The 16,337-nt window shown below is 42.8% G+C and overlaps 2 protein-coding genes across 2 annotated transcripts; one reads left to right on the plus strand and one right to left on the minus strand.

Annotated features, from left to right (window-relative positions):
• Positions 1-381: 381 nt before the first annotated feature.
• LOC117763231 (leucine-rich repeat-containing protein 10B) lies at positions 382-1,795 on the plus strand. The gene has a single exon (XM_034588191.1). The coding sequence runs from the start codon at positions 382-384 to the stop codon at positions 1,570-1,572; it is 1,191 nt and encodes a 396-aa protein (XP_034444082.1). The 3' UTR covers positions 1,573-1,795.
• Positions 1,796-3,881: 2,086 nt separating this feature from the next.
• On the minus strand, positions 3,882-7,490 carry ppp1r32 (protein phosphatase 1, regulatory subunit 32). The gene is made up of 7 exons (XM_034588170.1): positions 7,399-7,490; positions 6,652-6,821; positions 6,159-6,259; positions 5,786-5,838; positions 5,524-5,554; positions 5,300-5,391; positions 3,882-3,987 (listed from the first exon to the last, which is right to left on the minus strand). The coding sequence occupies exons 1-7, from the start codon at positions 7,488-7,490 to the stop codon at positions 3,882-3,884; spliced, it is 645 nt and encodes a 214-aa protein (XP_034444061.1).
• Between the last annotated feature and the right edge of the window lie 8,847 nt (positions 7,491-16,337).

The following is a 16,337-nucleotide window of genomic DNA, read 5'->3' on the forward strand; positions in this document are numbered from 1 at the left end:
TCAATTTCTACTCAAAATTCAGCTGTACGTTGTTGACCTCAACTACCAGCATTACTATTATTATTATTATTATTATTATTATTACTACTACTATTATTACTATTATTACTACTACCATTATTATTACTCTAGACTTGGTTAGATATTTTCCATGATGCCGCACTAGATGGAGGGACAAATAGAAACCTGACACACTGCTGTGCCATGGCTGACCGAGGGTTAATCGGCCCGGACCATGATGTCGTTTGCAGCCGATGGGTTCAACGACACAACAGCAACAGCAACAGCACCCATGCGGAGGGTTAACTTGTCACAGACACTACCTCATCATATGACTCTGCCCTGACTCACATTGCAGTCAGGGTCCTGCAGGTCACAAGCATGGGCAACTCCTCTGGGAAGGAGGAGGGAGGAGAAGAAGAAGAGGAGGGGGGCAAGGATGGCGAGGAGACAGAAGTCAAGGAGGAGAAGAATGAGCAAGAGGTGGAGGTCGAGGAAGAGCTTCCGATGGGAGTGGAGGAGATGCTGGAGAGCGGCGACCCCGTGCTGGACTTGAGCTACCGCAGATTCAAGCGTCTGCCGTCACGTGTGTGTGGACTGATGCACCTGGAGAAGCTGTATGCTTGTGGAAACCGCCTGCGCACTCTGCCGGCCGGCACCTCCCAGTTGCAGGGTCTGCGGATACTTGCCCTCGACTTCAACAAGATGGAGGACGTTCCTGCGCCTGTCTTTCAGCTCACTAAACTCACTCGCCTCTACCTGGGCAGCAACCGGCTGATGACCCTCCCGCCTGAGCTGAGGAACCTGCAGAGTCTGCGCTGCCTGTGGGTGGAGAGCAACTACTTCCAGACCTTTCCACGGGAGGTCTACGACCTACCCAACCTCAAGTCCCTTCAGATCGGGGACAACCGGCTGAAGACGTTGCCTCCTGACCTGTGGCGTATGGAGGCTTTGAGGGGATTATGGCTCTATGGGAACCGCTTTGATACCTTTCCCAAAGTCCTGCTGCGCATGGAGAACCTGGAGATCTTGGACCTCGACCGCAACAAGATAACAGATTTTCCCAGCCTTAAGCGTCTCAAATCCCTGCGCCTGTTCTCCTATGACCACAACCCGGTCACAGAACCTCCCAGAGTGGGTGAGGAGGTGCTGGTAGTGGGGGAAGGGGCCGCGGAGTTCTTAGAGGCACGTGAAGCCAGGATTGAGAGGCTACGAAAGGCTGCAGAGGAAGAGGCAGAGGAGTTAGCTCTGGCGGGTGAGGAGCCTGTGATTCATGGCATCCTGAAGAACAGCAGCTCAAAACAAGCCACAACTGAAGCTGCTGTGACCGTAGAGGATGCAGATGTTCAAGAGGGAGAGCCGATGTTTGAGGAGGAGGAGTTGGAGAAGGGGGAAGGGGAGCTGGCGTTTATGGAGTACGATGGAGCCGAGCTTGAATATGACGAAGAGGGGGTTGAATACGAGACGGAGGAGCTTATATGTGAAGGAGAGGGGTTTGAATATGAGGGAGAGGAGCTGGAGTACGACAGGGTTCACATGGACTATGAGTACGAGGAAGAGGAGACGAGATGAAGGAGCATGAGCAACCCCTCATGCAACCATACGATCTGCAGGCAGGTGGATGACAGAAAACCCAAACAAGGTTTTAGGGCAAGTGTGGGACTTTCCGAGCCGTGCTGCTAATTTCTAATCCATAATGTGAAAGTAAAGTTGGGCATTGTGATACTGTACGGTGAGAGCAGCTGTGACATCTCAATCTGCTGCAAATGATCAAATCAGAGCAGGACTCAGATGAAGTGAGTGTGTTTGTATTCAGTGTGTATGTGAGGGTTGTTTTCTGAGTGTACACCGGAGACCAGGTCTTCAATTATTAAATATTGATTTCTTTGATGAAGTCAGTGTCAATCATTTACCGGAAAATATTTCTGAATTCACCAGCAAAAGCACCATCTTCCATTTCAGCCTGTGGCCTGCATTAAAGTGAAGAAGAAGGAGCATCATGTTAAGTTATGCTAAGTGTATAGGTTCCACAAATAACGAAACACCTTTCACTCATCAACACCACATTATCAGTGTCAGGACTTTAAAAATATTGTGCAAGAAACCGTGTCCATTCTGAAGAGAGAACAACACAGACCTGGAGGAGATTGCCTCACTTGTGGAGAAGGGAATGTTTAGTCATAGTCGACTGGGCCGTGCTGGTTACATCTGTTATTCAAAGGGATTTCGTAGTTAAACATTTTTGATCCAGAGGATAGTTTTTTCCCCTTTATTCTTGTAATCTTATCACTTATTTCGCATAAAATTACAACTTAATTCTCATAATATTATGTCTTTTTTCGTGTTAAATTATGGCTTTATTCACACAATCTCATGACCCTTTTCCCCATTAGATCATCACTTTATTCTCATAATATCACAACATTATTCTATAAGTCTTTTCTTTTCTTCCCATGGCCCTAATCATTTACTTGACTGACACACTGTAGTATTTCCACTCATCATGGTCAGTGTCTGTTTTATGTGCACCTCGGCTTAACCCGCTGCTATTTTTATAACCGATTGGATTTACATTTTCAAACTATTTATGACATGCTAAACACAACCCCCCCCCCACTCAAACTCTGTCAGTGTTGTGTAAGCAGTCCTGTGAGTGTCAGTGCCAAGAAAGAGAGGAAGACCAGCGGGATTATTACAGCGATGAATAGCTGGGGTGTCTCACCATAAAAGGTAAGTGCATCGGGAGGCTCCAAACATGAAAAGCATGAACAAAAAAATGTTTTATTCACTTTAAAAAACTGAAGTCCTCTGCAGGTCAGAGGCCGAGGTGCGTCATGACCTTTGTATACTCCATTTTGTCGACGACGCCACCTTTTCTACCTCCATCTCTAACATGAAGCAGGCCTGGCCCTTGTTATCCTCTCATCTCTGCACTCATTATTCATGTCATATGTAATATAATCCTCCTTCCCTCCACATATCCTTTTCTCACATCTCATTGAAAGAGTGAAATATTTATCCCCATGCTGAAATATTGATGCTCGTTCTCGTGCGGCAGCGTGTCGGCCTGTTCCAGGGAAACAGTTGCAGAATGGACTCAAACTGTGTATTGCTTCTCTACAATAAAAAACCTCAAACCCACACACAACATTGTCCCTTTTACAAACTATATTTATTAAATATACATAAGCATTTTTGTGTCATATCTAGGACTGCTGCTGTCAATGACTTTGTTGTCAACTGATTGCTTTGAGATAGATTCATGTAAATTAACATAATAACAGCAACCTCTGGGGAACATGAATTTCATGACCGTTCATTTAAAGTTGACCACTTAGCGTTCAAAAGGGTGGATTGATCAAAAAGACTTTACATTCGTCGTCTATTGTCATACTTAAAAAAATGACTTAATTTAATGCATGCTCACCTCAGGAAGATTATAGGCAAACTACACCGCTGTGAAGGCCCAACAGTTCCCTTATGAAACCACATTTAAATTGACTAGATCCAGATTTTTATTTGGATCCGCACCAAATTACACAAACTCATAGATATCAGTCCTGAAAATATGGCAAAAAAATTTTTAAATCACGATCCATGAATTATTCTCTGGGAAATGAATAAAAATGTTGAAAACGCAACAAAAGGAAAGGAAAAGGAAATGAAAAATAAATCTACTAATCCGTCCAGTGGTTTTTGTTCCTAACTAACAGACACATAAACAAACCCAGACGAAAACATTGGTGGAGGTAACCTGATCTATTATCCGAAATTTCCGGCAATTCTTTGCAGACACACTTTTCATATTTCGAGGCAGCAATCTAGTTTTATTTGACTTGTGTTAGTAATGTAAAGCCACTGGAGAATGTGACAGTTGGTCCTCAGTATTTGTTCTGTATGGAGCTGTGTATGGAGCTGTAGTGTATGAACCCCTCCTCCTCCTTCTCTTTCCGGGCTCTCATTCCAAAGCTGTGGGTGGCAAACAGTCTGACACAGCGCAGACGTTCATGGGAATCAGTGCCATACTCCGGCTGAGTGTAATTATTTTGCTCATTGGTTTACACTCCTCTCATTCTCTGTAGGTCAGTGAGAGGGAGGCAGTTAAAAACAATGCATCGTCCCCTTCACTCCCTCTCTGGCTTTCACACCACTTACTTCACACAACTGTCTGACTGGCAGGTTTTCAACTCAAACAAAAAGGACTAAACAAAGAGAAGAAAATTAGCCGGGTTTTTACATTTATTTTTGACAGGACTTTTGTAAAACACCACAGATGTGGGAGTGATTAAGGTTCTCAGGGTTTAATCATAAAGAAATAATACTGAAACCGATCTTACACAAAATAAATTACACAGATTTTATTCATCTACAAACAAACCACAACAAGAAAATAGAATTTATTTTTGTGATGAGTAGCCATGAAGGTAACATCTCAGGTTTTAGCCTTTAAAGATGAACCTGTAAAATATAAAGAAGTCATGTTAATCAAAGGGAACAGGGGCATGTTGGGACCTGGGACACAACAAGGTTTTAAAAGTGTCTGACAATATGTATTTGAATGATATTTAGCACAGTACAACACAGGTAGTCTCAGCTGGAAGTCAGTGGTGGAACGTCATTAAAACATTTACTCAATAACGTACATTGAGGTATTTGTGTTTCTATGTTATGTTTTTATTTTTATTTTATTCCACTATATTAATTTACACCTAAACCTACTGATTACTTTGCAAATTAGGTTTTTAAATACAAAACGATTTAAGAAGAGTTGATCCACTATGGTAGATTGAAATATGAAATATAATAATAATAAACCTTATATAGCTGCTTTCTATGACAATAATTACACACTTTTATATAAATGGATCTTACTACTTCTACTTCTACTACAACTACTACTGCTGCTTTAATGCTAATAATATACACATTATTATTGATATTGTAATATTACATTTTATAACCTCCACTAAGGAGGATTTATTTTCACTGCTGTTTGTTTTTCTCTTTGCCAGTTTACATAAAAATTAACAAACCGATGTGTGAAGTGGTGGCGCTCTAGGCCAAGGAAGAACCACTAACTTCAGAGTGGTTCCAGATAAACATTCATTCACACATTCTCACATTCTTTAACATGGGCGAGATAGGTAAGCACTCTCTGAGCGCCCCTTCTAGTTTACTTCTAAAACATTTTCAATTCAACTTGTAATAGAGTGTTCTCACAGCTCAGTATTATCACGTGAACTTAAGTGAAGGATCCAAACATTGTTTCCTCGCCGCTGAAAGTACCTAACACACTCACTCGCTCCTATAATGTGTAGTGAAGTGTAAACCATCAAAAGGTGTATTAGGGAAAACCTGGTTGCTTGAATTTAGAAGAGACCCAGTGGGCTCCTAAAAAACACAACACACAACAAATAAAAGAGAGTGAAAAACAACAGCTCCAAACACAGAGGTAACAGGAAACGACGATAAGAAGAAAATGTTCAACCTTTTTTCCAATGTGTTTCACAGTTGGTCCATTACTTTCACTCTGGGGCTGTGGAGGATGTGAAGACTAGAGCGGAGGGAAGAAAAAAAATCTAAATCTACCACCTCTGGCAACATGGGAGGGGGGGCAATACTCACTGGACAGGCACCTCGAGTGAATCCTGTTACATAGGCCTGGTATCACCTCAGTGCCCCCAAACACAAGCACAGGAAGAGCTCGTCAAACCTCACACATAACAGAACTACAAATCAGTTTTTTTGCTGTTTTTTGTTGAGTTCATCAAGCTGCAGAAGTGACGAGAGTAAGAAGTCGTGTTTCATCACTGAGCTGTGGGTCTGCTGAGGTTCAACCTGAACATGAAGTTTACAGAGACAAAAACATTTGAAGTAGAGGAAAGTCAGCATGATTACTCATCTCAATAAACATTTGAAGTGCTGTACAAAGGCAGGGAAGTGTTTGTGGTATGACTTAAAATGAACTGCCCTCACTCAACATGTCATCCAATGTTCATTTAACCGTTTTCGGACAATGCTCGAGCTCTATCGCTCAGAGGAAATAAGATTTATAATGTTTTACTTGTTAAAAGAGTCAAACAACTGTTATAAAGTTTTCATATTTATTTTTGACAGTAAGAAGATATAAATGTACAAATATCATCAGAGAAACTCACCCTGCTGCTGTTTTTCTCCTGAAAAGTGATGAACTGAAGGTTTGTTCCCTCAGTGAAACCAGTCTCTCCTTTGGGACCTATAGTCACAGGCTTCTGGGAAACTGGAGGAAGAATAAACTCAATGTATCAAGTCTTTATTTATTTTATTATGTCACAGCAGCCTGTGATATATTTTCACAAATCTATTTATTACCTTTGCCAAGGAGGTTATGTTTTCACTCCTGTCCATTGGCTTTACACAAAAAACAACAGAACGTTGTTTCACGAAACTTGGTCAGAGGAAGGGACTCGATCCAATGACGAACCCGTGCGTGGCCGATCCAGGAATTTTAGACATTTTCCTTGATTCCTCAGAGAACAATTCATGGATCTTGATGAAAAATATAAACCAAGTTTTATGAGTCCGATATCTATGAGATCCAAACAAAAGTCTTCTCAACATCTCCTCAGTGTATTTATATTGATGATAAACCATTAACCTTCAGCTCTTCACCAGTCTCTGGTTGCAGGTGACTCCTCAGCTGATGGAAGCCGCTGTCTCTGGGCTCGTTAATGAGGTTTGGCAAAGGCCCCGAACAATCAGTGCGGATGTGAGGCTGGTAATGAAGTTTAGTTAGAGTCAGGAAGTTGTTAGATAACAGGAGCCGGTGGCCAAATACAACACAGACGAGTTTGAAGTATCACTTGGATGTAATCACATCAGTCTGATTAGACCGCTTCATAATTTAAATCTCTTAGACTGTCCTGTTGGCTTTGTAGCACGTTTTTGTGTTAGACGAGTTATTGTATATTTCTTATTCTTACTATCTTCATCTTCATTCGTGATCTGCGAACTGACAGAGACAAAGGGAAGCACTGAGACTTATATACACAGGGGGGGGGGGGGCAGGGATGATTGAACACAGGTGAAAAACCTGTCAGATGAAGAGGGGCAAACAATCACAGGGGTGGGAAAAAGGACAAAGACCGGAAGTCAAGCCAGAGACACACAAGGAATATAATTTCAAAATAAAACAGGAAGCGGAGAACTCAGGGGGAAACAACTGAACACAAAAGTTCAGAGCCACAACGGCAGAATCATGACAGCCGTGAACCCCCATTTATGAACCACTGAGAATCACCAGATTAGATGTAGATATCCGTGGTTATTTAATATATAAATCCAGCTGCTGTTTAACTCACTGAACCGTCTGTAATAGAGGTGTTTGAAACCAGGGCTCACTCACGGTGACACTTCAGTTTTTCAGTGTGGTCCAGAATGGGCCTGTAAACTACCACTGGCCTCTGGTTTGCTGTGAAGCCCGTCTCACTGGGGGGTCTGAGGTAAGACATTATACTCACCCTGACTGGATCTAAGACAAACGAACAAATATTGACCGATGAGACAAAACCAGTTTGAATGCAAAGTTCCATGTGAAGTAAAAGCCCTCGGGACCTCCTCGCACCTTGAGGCTGTTTGTTCACCTCTTCAGGTCTCCAGTCTCTTAGGTAAACAGGTTTCTGTTGCTAGGTGACGTGGTGTAAGAGCAGAGTATTACAGCTGAAGTGGAGTCCACAGTGAATGTTTAACTGCTCACAGTTTACATCAGTTTTTGGTCAATTCATTTCTATTGTCTTAAAGTTTTATGTACAATATATACAAATAAAGAACATTTCTGTAATGTGTAATTCTTATGTCATTTTTCTATTTGTTTGTTTGTAAGCATGATCATACAAAAACTACAGTAAGGATTCAACTTGGTGGAAGGATGTGGTCTGAGTAAGGGAAGATCCTATTACATTTAGGATTTACATTTATTTATATACATAAATATGCTTATACACATACATACATGTATATATACATTCACAAATATGCATATAAACATGTATATACACATACATGTGAAGTGTGAAGTGTGTGTTAGTGTTTGCTGGTGGTAAGGAGCCGTGTGTATTCATGATCCTGATGGCTCTGTGGGTAGAAGCTGTTTGTCTTGTTCTGAAGCTTCTGCAGTGTCTGCCTGATGGCAGGAGAGACGCAGTTTTTCGACATCTTCCCTGTTTTTTCTGAGTCTAATTTATGGATCTAGATGAAATAAATCAAGTATATTTAGAGAACTGATATCTATGAGTGTGTTTGAAATTTGGTGCAGATACATTTAAAGGGCCTGTTGGCCTTGGCGGAGGTATTTGCTTTTTTAAAGGACCATTCTGGTGTTGTATGTTTTGGTAAAGAGTTGCGTTTTCATTACAAGCTGCAAAGTTGTTTGGTGATTTTTTTATTCCCCCACCTGGAGATCTCTTAGCTGCCCAGCTCCAGCTTTGATAGGTACTCCATGCATCCACTGGATGGCAGTGTGATGCCACAGTGGCCCCCGACTATGCTCCAGCCCAGAAAAGATGTGAGGTTACGTAAAGATGATGGATGGCTTGAAATTTGCATGGCATCTTGATAACAACGTCCATTGGAGACATGGAGTTATCACCCACGTCCGATAGTAGGAGAAAATGTCCGTACACCATCTATACATCTGAACACGTACATTAACACCAGCGCCCCCGTAAATCCAGCAGACACTCACCTCCTGGTGTATATAGGCCAGCTGGAGGCTGAAGTCTGAGCTGGACACCAGGGTTCTTTTTCCACAGACATACATATGGATGCATATTCTTATTCTCTGACTTTTACGTTTGTTTTTGCATTAAACAAATCAGTGTGATTTCTATCCAGCGGATGTAACACATCTCTGAAGATCCCACATGATTCAAATATTGTTTAACATTTCAATTGGGACTCCAACCTTAACCTTTGAACCATTACATTTGACAATAACAGTCACATGAATCAATCCATCAATCAATCAATCAATCAATCAAATTTTATTTGTATAACCCATATTCACAAATCACAAGTCGTATGTGGCTTAACAAGGTGTCTCTGTCCTTAACCCTCAACAAGTAAAAAAAAACTATTAACAGGGGGGAAAACAACAGTATTTACAACATTGATTAGAAAAAACAGTTTGTGAAACATCGTTGCCACACTTTTAATTCTCACTCCTTCCCGATCCTCCTCTTTTCGTCTCGTTTCCTTGAACTCACATCACTTCTTCACCTCTGTCACATCACTTCTTGCTGCCTTTCTTCCCTCCATCTGTCCAACGCTGGCAGTTGGCGGCGCCTATCTTTACCAAGCTGTTGCTTGTGTTGCTTGTTCCACAGTCTTTCTCTCCTGACATGCTGTGGTGCCAAGTCTGGAAACTGTTCATTATCTTCTCTAAAAAATAACTACAGGGAAACGCCTGCATCATTGAAACTGACAGACTCATTTCCTGTGTCTTTTCTCCTAAGCACAATGTGCACATTATTGGCACTTCTAATTATAAAATGACAGGGATCAGGATGCAGCAGGAATAGACCGTGCAGACGCAGAGTTTCCTTCCAGTCAAAGATTACAGTAGATTTCACTTATTGAGGCTGAGAGTCAGAGAGGAGGAAGCGATCAGTGGAAGCACCTGCTGCTCTCTGTTTGAAATGAAAACCTGCAGACTCTCAGCTCTCCTCTGATTGTTCATCTCTGCAGTAGAGCAGCCTGTGCATATTTTGCATCTGCATGATTCACATGTAACACAGCAAACCAGAATCATGATAAAAATGAGACCACTACTAAAAATACAGGGGGAAAGCAGTGAACTTGAGATAACTCTTACAGAGGGAGCTTAAAGGATGAGAAAAAAAGGTGGGTGGGGGGCTTCTAAAAATAGATTGAGGTGATGCAAGCGAGGGTCTCCCGTCGAGTTGATGCGCTTGGCTTGCCTGCAGCCGTCTGTTGTAGTTCAGGGAGGGACGAAACCTCGGCCCCATGTCTGCAGGAGCTCGGCTGCCTCAGTGCTCGCCTGCGTTTCCCTGCCCAACTCTGCTCCTGATGTTCTGCAGAGAATCTCCTCGGTTTCTCTATCCATTCAATAGCGTGTTTCCATGTCTGCCACAGAACAGCACGGAATTAATATTTAGAGAGACACAAAGAGACGGCTCAGGCACTAAGACCCCTTTTTTTTGTGTCGGGCCTCGGAGGTGCTCTCTCCGCTTCACCGCCTCACTGTTCTCAGGCTTATCTCCTCGCTGCCTCTTCTTTGACTTCTGTACTTAATAGGGAAATCTTGCACGGAGGGTTTGGAGTAAATTGCATTGTCATCTTTTCCCATTTTAAGTTTGACTCAGCTTCGGTGCGTGTCATGCTAAGGAGGCAGACAGTGGTGAGCAGAGGGGGATTCAGGCGTGAAATGAAAACATTTTAAATCCAGACACGTTCGCTTTCTGACATGAAGAAGACAGGCTATTTTGTAACTTGATGCGATGAAGATTAAATAATATCAACACCTTTTACTATTGGGTTGATGTTGCCAGAAATACCTATTGTTTATGTAGCTTCCATGTGTGATGGATTGAACCTGCAACACCCAGCTCACCTCGGAATAACTGGAGTGCGGAGTGTCAGAAGTGAGACACACTGCATGAACAATGCAGGAGCTAATTAAGCAACATGAGAAAATCTGTCATCATCCTTGAAAATGGGATGAAAGATTCCTTCCGAGTGAAGCATGTAGCCGTGTGATGTGCGGCTCAGAGCGGAGGCTTTCTAGTTTACATTTTTAATTGCTCTCAAAGGCAAAAAACAAGCTTCACAAATTGTGTCTATCAGCGAATGGTTGCTACACGTTGAATTGGAATGGCGTCATTACAGGTTCTAATCACTTATATTACTGTTTAATTTCATTGTAATTACATTTGAAAACACCAGGGTACAAATAGAGCAACATCCTACAGCTACAGTTATGTAGCGTCGTCGAAAAACATTTTAATCTGTGGCTGGTTTTCATGCATTTTTGGGGCCCTATTAACTGTCTATTGAAATTTTAATGTAACCGATCCCTCCAGTTTTATGACGACAGTGTGGAGGCCCTTTCCTGTTTGTTTCCTGCTTAATGCTAACGTCAAGATGATTACCTGCTCACAATCAGAGTGTTAGAAGGGGTTTGGGGGGGATGATTATATTTACTAATCAAACCTTTAAAATAAAGCAGCTTTTTGTAGAAAGCTTGTTGCACAGGGCCTCATTCAGGGTTTTTTTCAACCATGGTGTCATTGCAACTTCATGTACATTTAAAGAAGTCCTCAAAACATTGTCATTTCTATGGATCAGCTCAGCTCAGGGCCTCAGGCAGTTGTCTGCTTTTCCTACTCTGTTGTGACGGCCCTGCTCATAATGACAAAGCTAATTTGCTGATGTTTAGTAAAAATAAGGTTTACCGTGTTCAGCTAATTAGCACTAATTAGCAGTGGTGTAGGTTATTCGAGTGATTGACCATGAAACTAAGACAGTAAAAGTTTGATGGTGCAACATGAAAGGTGAAATAATCAAAGAAGATACCGTTTATCCTCTGGTGACCTAGAAGATCAGCAGCAAATGTCATGGACATTCATCCAGTAGTTGTCGAGATATTTCATTCCGACCTTATGGTGGGTGTTAAGTCAGAGGGTCAGTAACATTTTTAGGATTCACCCTCTGGGGACCATGAACATTTGAGAGTTAAGCCTCGAACGTGGCTGAAATTGACTCAAAAAATGGGTCAATTATCAAAACAGTAAACTTTCTGTCAGCCAACTAATGAGTTAATCTAGTAATTGATTTAACTACGGCAGCATGTTGGTTTTGGAATTAGATGTTAAACAAACCATAAAGGTGTGGTGTTTAATTATTCACATATTTTGCTCCAGTGGCAGTTTCACTGTTCAAGCGACCCTCAGAGAACACAATTAGACAGACCAATGAATCTCTGCACACAGGTGTAGTAAAAATTATTTTTTAATATGGAACAAAATCAGAGCTCAGCTCCATGGCTCCGTCCACCCAACACACTCTGTAACACTGGTGGGTGGAGGAGAACGAGAAAATCAACCAGTAAGATCACAGTCCGCTCGGCCAAAAAACAGGAGAGGCTAAAAAAACATGGAACGCAAAACTAAAGTGCTACTGGGTTTGACCTCGAGACGCCCTCCTTCCCGTCCCTCCTGACCCAGGATGTGACCCACAGCGCCGCGCCTCTCCGCCGCCTCCCGGGGCTCTCCCACCTCCTCAACTACCTCACCCTCCTCTTCCCCCTGGGAGGCCAGTGGCTCCGCAAACCAGTCGGTGACCCAGGCACCTCTCAGAGCCGGGTGTAGTCAGTGCGGAGGTGGGTTTGGAGGAGCAAAGGGGCGTGCGTGAGGGTCTTCACGCTGAGTGTGGAGTCAAGTTTCGGGTTTTGCGGTTCTCAGAGGGACGTGACTTCTAGATTATTCTCATGGCTTCTGTGGAAACACCTGTGGGTCAGTCATTCTGCTGTTTTGCTCTCAGCCAACGTGAAGTCTAATCATCTCAAAAACGCTTCTCGCTTGAGATTCAGATGGAATGTTTGAAGTTTTGGAGGAAATGTGAGGAGGCAGGAGGAGGAGGACGTCCACGGAGGACACCCAGTAAGAACCCATTACTATCCTAATACAAGGACATCAACAGAAGTACTACACAGATATATACAGAGCAACCAAGCAACACATCGGAATACTGAGTAATAAATCTGGTGTGGGAAAGGGAAGGTAATAATAGTCCACTGCAAATGCTCTATCCCACTACTTTTTTTGTGTAGTTGGTCCGATCTTTAAGGCTTTTCTCATGCTACAAACAGGGCAGCAGTGAAGCCACCACAACATGGATTTGAGTCACAGCTCTGTGCTTAACTTCTGAATATGGCTGCTTTGTGTTTTCTGTGGGCAGAGCCGGCAGCTGCCCGTCTCCTCTGAGTCCGTACAGACAAACAAGGAAAAGCGTGAAGGTGTGACCGGGGATGAGTTGCATGGATCCATTCTCCTTTTTCTGTGCTAAATCGTTCTCTGGTCCACAGAGTCCTGCAGATAAACACGGTGGTAATGTGGTGGGTGATGGATGAGAGCGGCTAATGGGCAAAGAATCACTGATAGATGAGGAAGCATGGATTACTGGGGAATTGCAATGGTGGTGTTCGCATTGCCAGCTGAATGGGAGAGTAAATGAACAATTGAGCGGAGGAAGTGGAAATCTATACTTGGTGGAGGACAAACTGAAGCGTTGTGATGAAGAAGCAGAGTGTAAGTGTGGTGGGGGAGACAAAAAAAGAGTGAGAGAGAGAGAGGGCATCTGCCAGCTTTCAGCAAACACAGTCATTCTGCACCTTAACACGCACTGCGTCACATGACTAACTACATCAGAGCGAGGGAGGAGTGAGGGAGGGAGGAGGCACTGCACAGAGAGCACTAGCACTACTATGGACGGACGCACACCTATAACACACACACACACACACACGCACACACTACTGCACAGGGTCCCAGTCTGCGTTCCACTGCACTCTCCTGGCTGCCAGAACCTCGCTGTGTCTTGTCAAGAAAAAACAACAAACCAACCGATCAACAAAGAAACGTACGGAAAGAAGAACAACACACACTTTGGATCCCACTGGCTGGAATAAAAAAATTAATTAAAATAAAAAAATGAACCATAAACGAAACCTAGAATATAAAAAGAGCCAGTGGCACCAGGTTTTACAGAAAGCATTTTCTCAATAACTGGCTTTTGAACAGCTCTACGCTTTTTCTTTTAGTCTACCAAGTATATACTATTAACCTTACCAGGCAGCTAAAATCTATACAGTACTGTCTTTTTTTCATATATTTATAGATATTTATACACTATACAAAGTTGGCAAAAATACATAAATAAATACATTAAATTAGATTGTACACATCACAATTGTGTGTTTTTGAGTTAGAGCACTCTTTGTCGAAGAGGTGGGCCCCATGGCAAGCCGAGAAAGCAGGTGAAGAAACAGGAGTGCTACCCTCGACATCCCATAATGCAAGAGGAGTCACAATCCGACTCGGTAAGTAATAGTTCAAAGTATGGCGTATATACGATCAATTATAGTGTATTGCTTATTACCTACCTGATCAAAAATATCCACATTATGGCAGGAGTTAGAGGCTGCTCTAACAGGTTCACAAAGACTATTTACAACCAGCAAGAAACGAAAGAAGTGTTCTGAAGGGTCTGGATTTAGGGAAAATAGTGAGAATTTGATTTCAGTGCATCGATAAATGGCAGACTGTGTGTGTGTGTGTGTGTTTGTATTTTCGGACTCCCTGTGAGACTCCCTCTAAAGGATGGTATTACAAATGAAGGCAGGACAGTATCCCCTGTCCTTCCTGCAGACGGCTGCTGGGAGTATCTGCTGTACTGTATCATGTCTGTAGCAGGGACGGTCCAAAAAAGTAATGCGAAATTGATAAGCTCCCTCCCTGCACTGTATGCAGACCCAGCCAGATACATAGGGCGGTGGCATATAGAAAAGAGGGGAAATAATTGGACTGCAGCCCTGGTGCATTTTTACAATTTTGGTTAAAAGAGTGTTGAGACTGCAAAGGGCATATTTTAGATATTTAGAGAGATCAGTGTTATTCTCCCTCATTTTATTTGATGATTAAATCCCTAATTTCTACAGTCAGGCATGTGATGGTTCCTAGTCTAATCCTGTGTTCTACTTTCAGGAGTTCTTACAAATATCTGGAGCAAGAGACGGGCCTATTATGTGGCAAGTTCACAGCAGTCAGCGGTGCTTAATCCGGAGTCCAACCCCAAATACAAGCATGCAAATTGTCTTTACTGTGTCAGATCAGATGGATGATGTATGTTCTCTCACTTTGAGCTCCTCTCCCTCCTCCATACGTGCCTGTCCGTCCCCATGTCTGGCCTCCAGCTGAGCAATTATGACTTCAAATTCAATGGAAGGCATCATCAGTGTCAGTACAGGGCCAATCCCGTCTAACACAATGGCATTACAGTAAATCCCCAAGCCTGTAAGCAGACAGGGTGAGATGTGATGCCAGGCGGCCATGGCAGAGTGACTCCACAGGGAGGTGAACAGTTCCCTCACACAGCCAGGGAAGACTCTGTTTGTAATAAAGTACATGGATGCTTTTACGGTGTAAATGACACAGGCTACGTCTATTTCCTGGAAGTGTGTGTGTTTGTGTGTGAGTGTGTGTGTGTTGGGAGGTGGGGACAGGTGGGGTGGGGTCAAGGGTATGAAGGCATGTGGCAGTGTTGCTACAGTGGGCCTGGGATGTGTCGGGTATCACTCCTTCCCTTTGTTTCTCTTGCCCCGAACCTCAAACACCTCCAACAATTATACAGCGGACATCAAAAGCCCTTATTCAAGAAGGGCAGTTATAATCAGATTCAGCATCATCAACATCACCACTGTTATTCATGAATATCTTTGTTTTCTTTATCATTTCAAGTGACAAATGAAAACAAACTCGGCATACAACAAATGTTAGTTTTCACCAACGATATTTACATAAAGTTTTTCAAAAACAGAAGGAGTTTCTTATCACGTTTTTGTAAAGAAATAAACCCAACACAAGAACACCAAGCACACACATACGTACACACTGACCAACAGTCAAATGTGAACAAAAAAGGAAAAAAAAATATATTATTACTTATTGTCTTTCATATTCATTTTATTACCATTCAAAGAATGCTCACTTGAACCCTGATTGGGAGAAGTCACATTGGTTTTCACCAGATGCTTAAAACAATGGAGAGGGTGGTTGGAGGAGGCGAGGGCTGTCTGCGCAGGGCGAGACTCACAGGACGGACTGGACACATGACAAAGGTGACCCGGGACACTTCTGGGCTGCCTGCGCTGTCATAATATGATTCAGCAGAATAAAAGCTACACTGCAGTCCCACTGGGATGAGATTACTACAGCCTGATTTTAAAACACACACACACACACACACACACACCTGAAGTTCTCCCATAAAGCACAGTGTACCCTTAATTCAATATCGCCCAAACTACTGCAAAGCAGGCACCTTTCCAATAGAGTGAGTCATTGACGCTCATCTTGAGGAAGCCATATCCATCAAGGAAAACCAGTGAAGAGAAAGAAAGGGGCTTCAGAGCGTGCGACAAGGACACATAATATCATCAGGCTCAGAGGAATATCTTACTTATCCCTTGGCAAACAGGTGTGACCCCATCAGCCAATAAAGCTTTTAGTTATTTAGAAAGTAAACAGAGGAGGAGGAGGCTGCTGGTGACAATGATTAATTTG

This window comes from Hippoglossus hippoglossus, chromosome 6 (assembly GCF_009819705.1).
Source record: "Hippoglossus hippoglossus isolate fHipHip1 chromosome 6, fHipHip1.pri, whole genome shotgun sequence".
In the NCBI taxonomy this organism is placed as follows: Eukaryota; Metazoa; Chordata; class Actinopteri; order Pleuronectiformes; family Pleuronectidae; genus Hippoglossus; species Hippoglossus hippoglossus.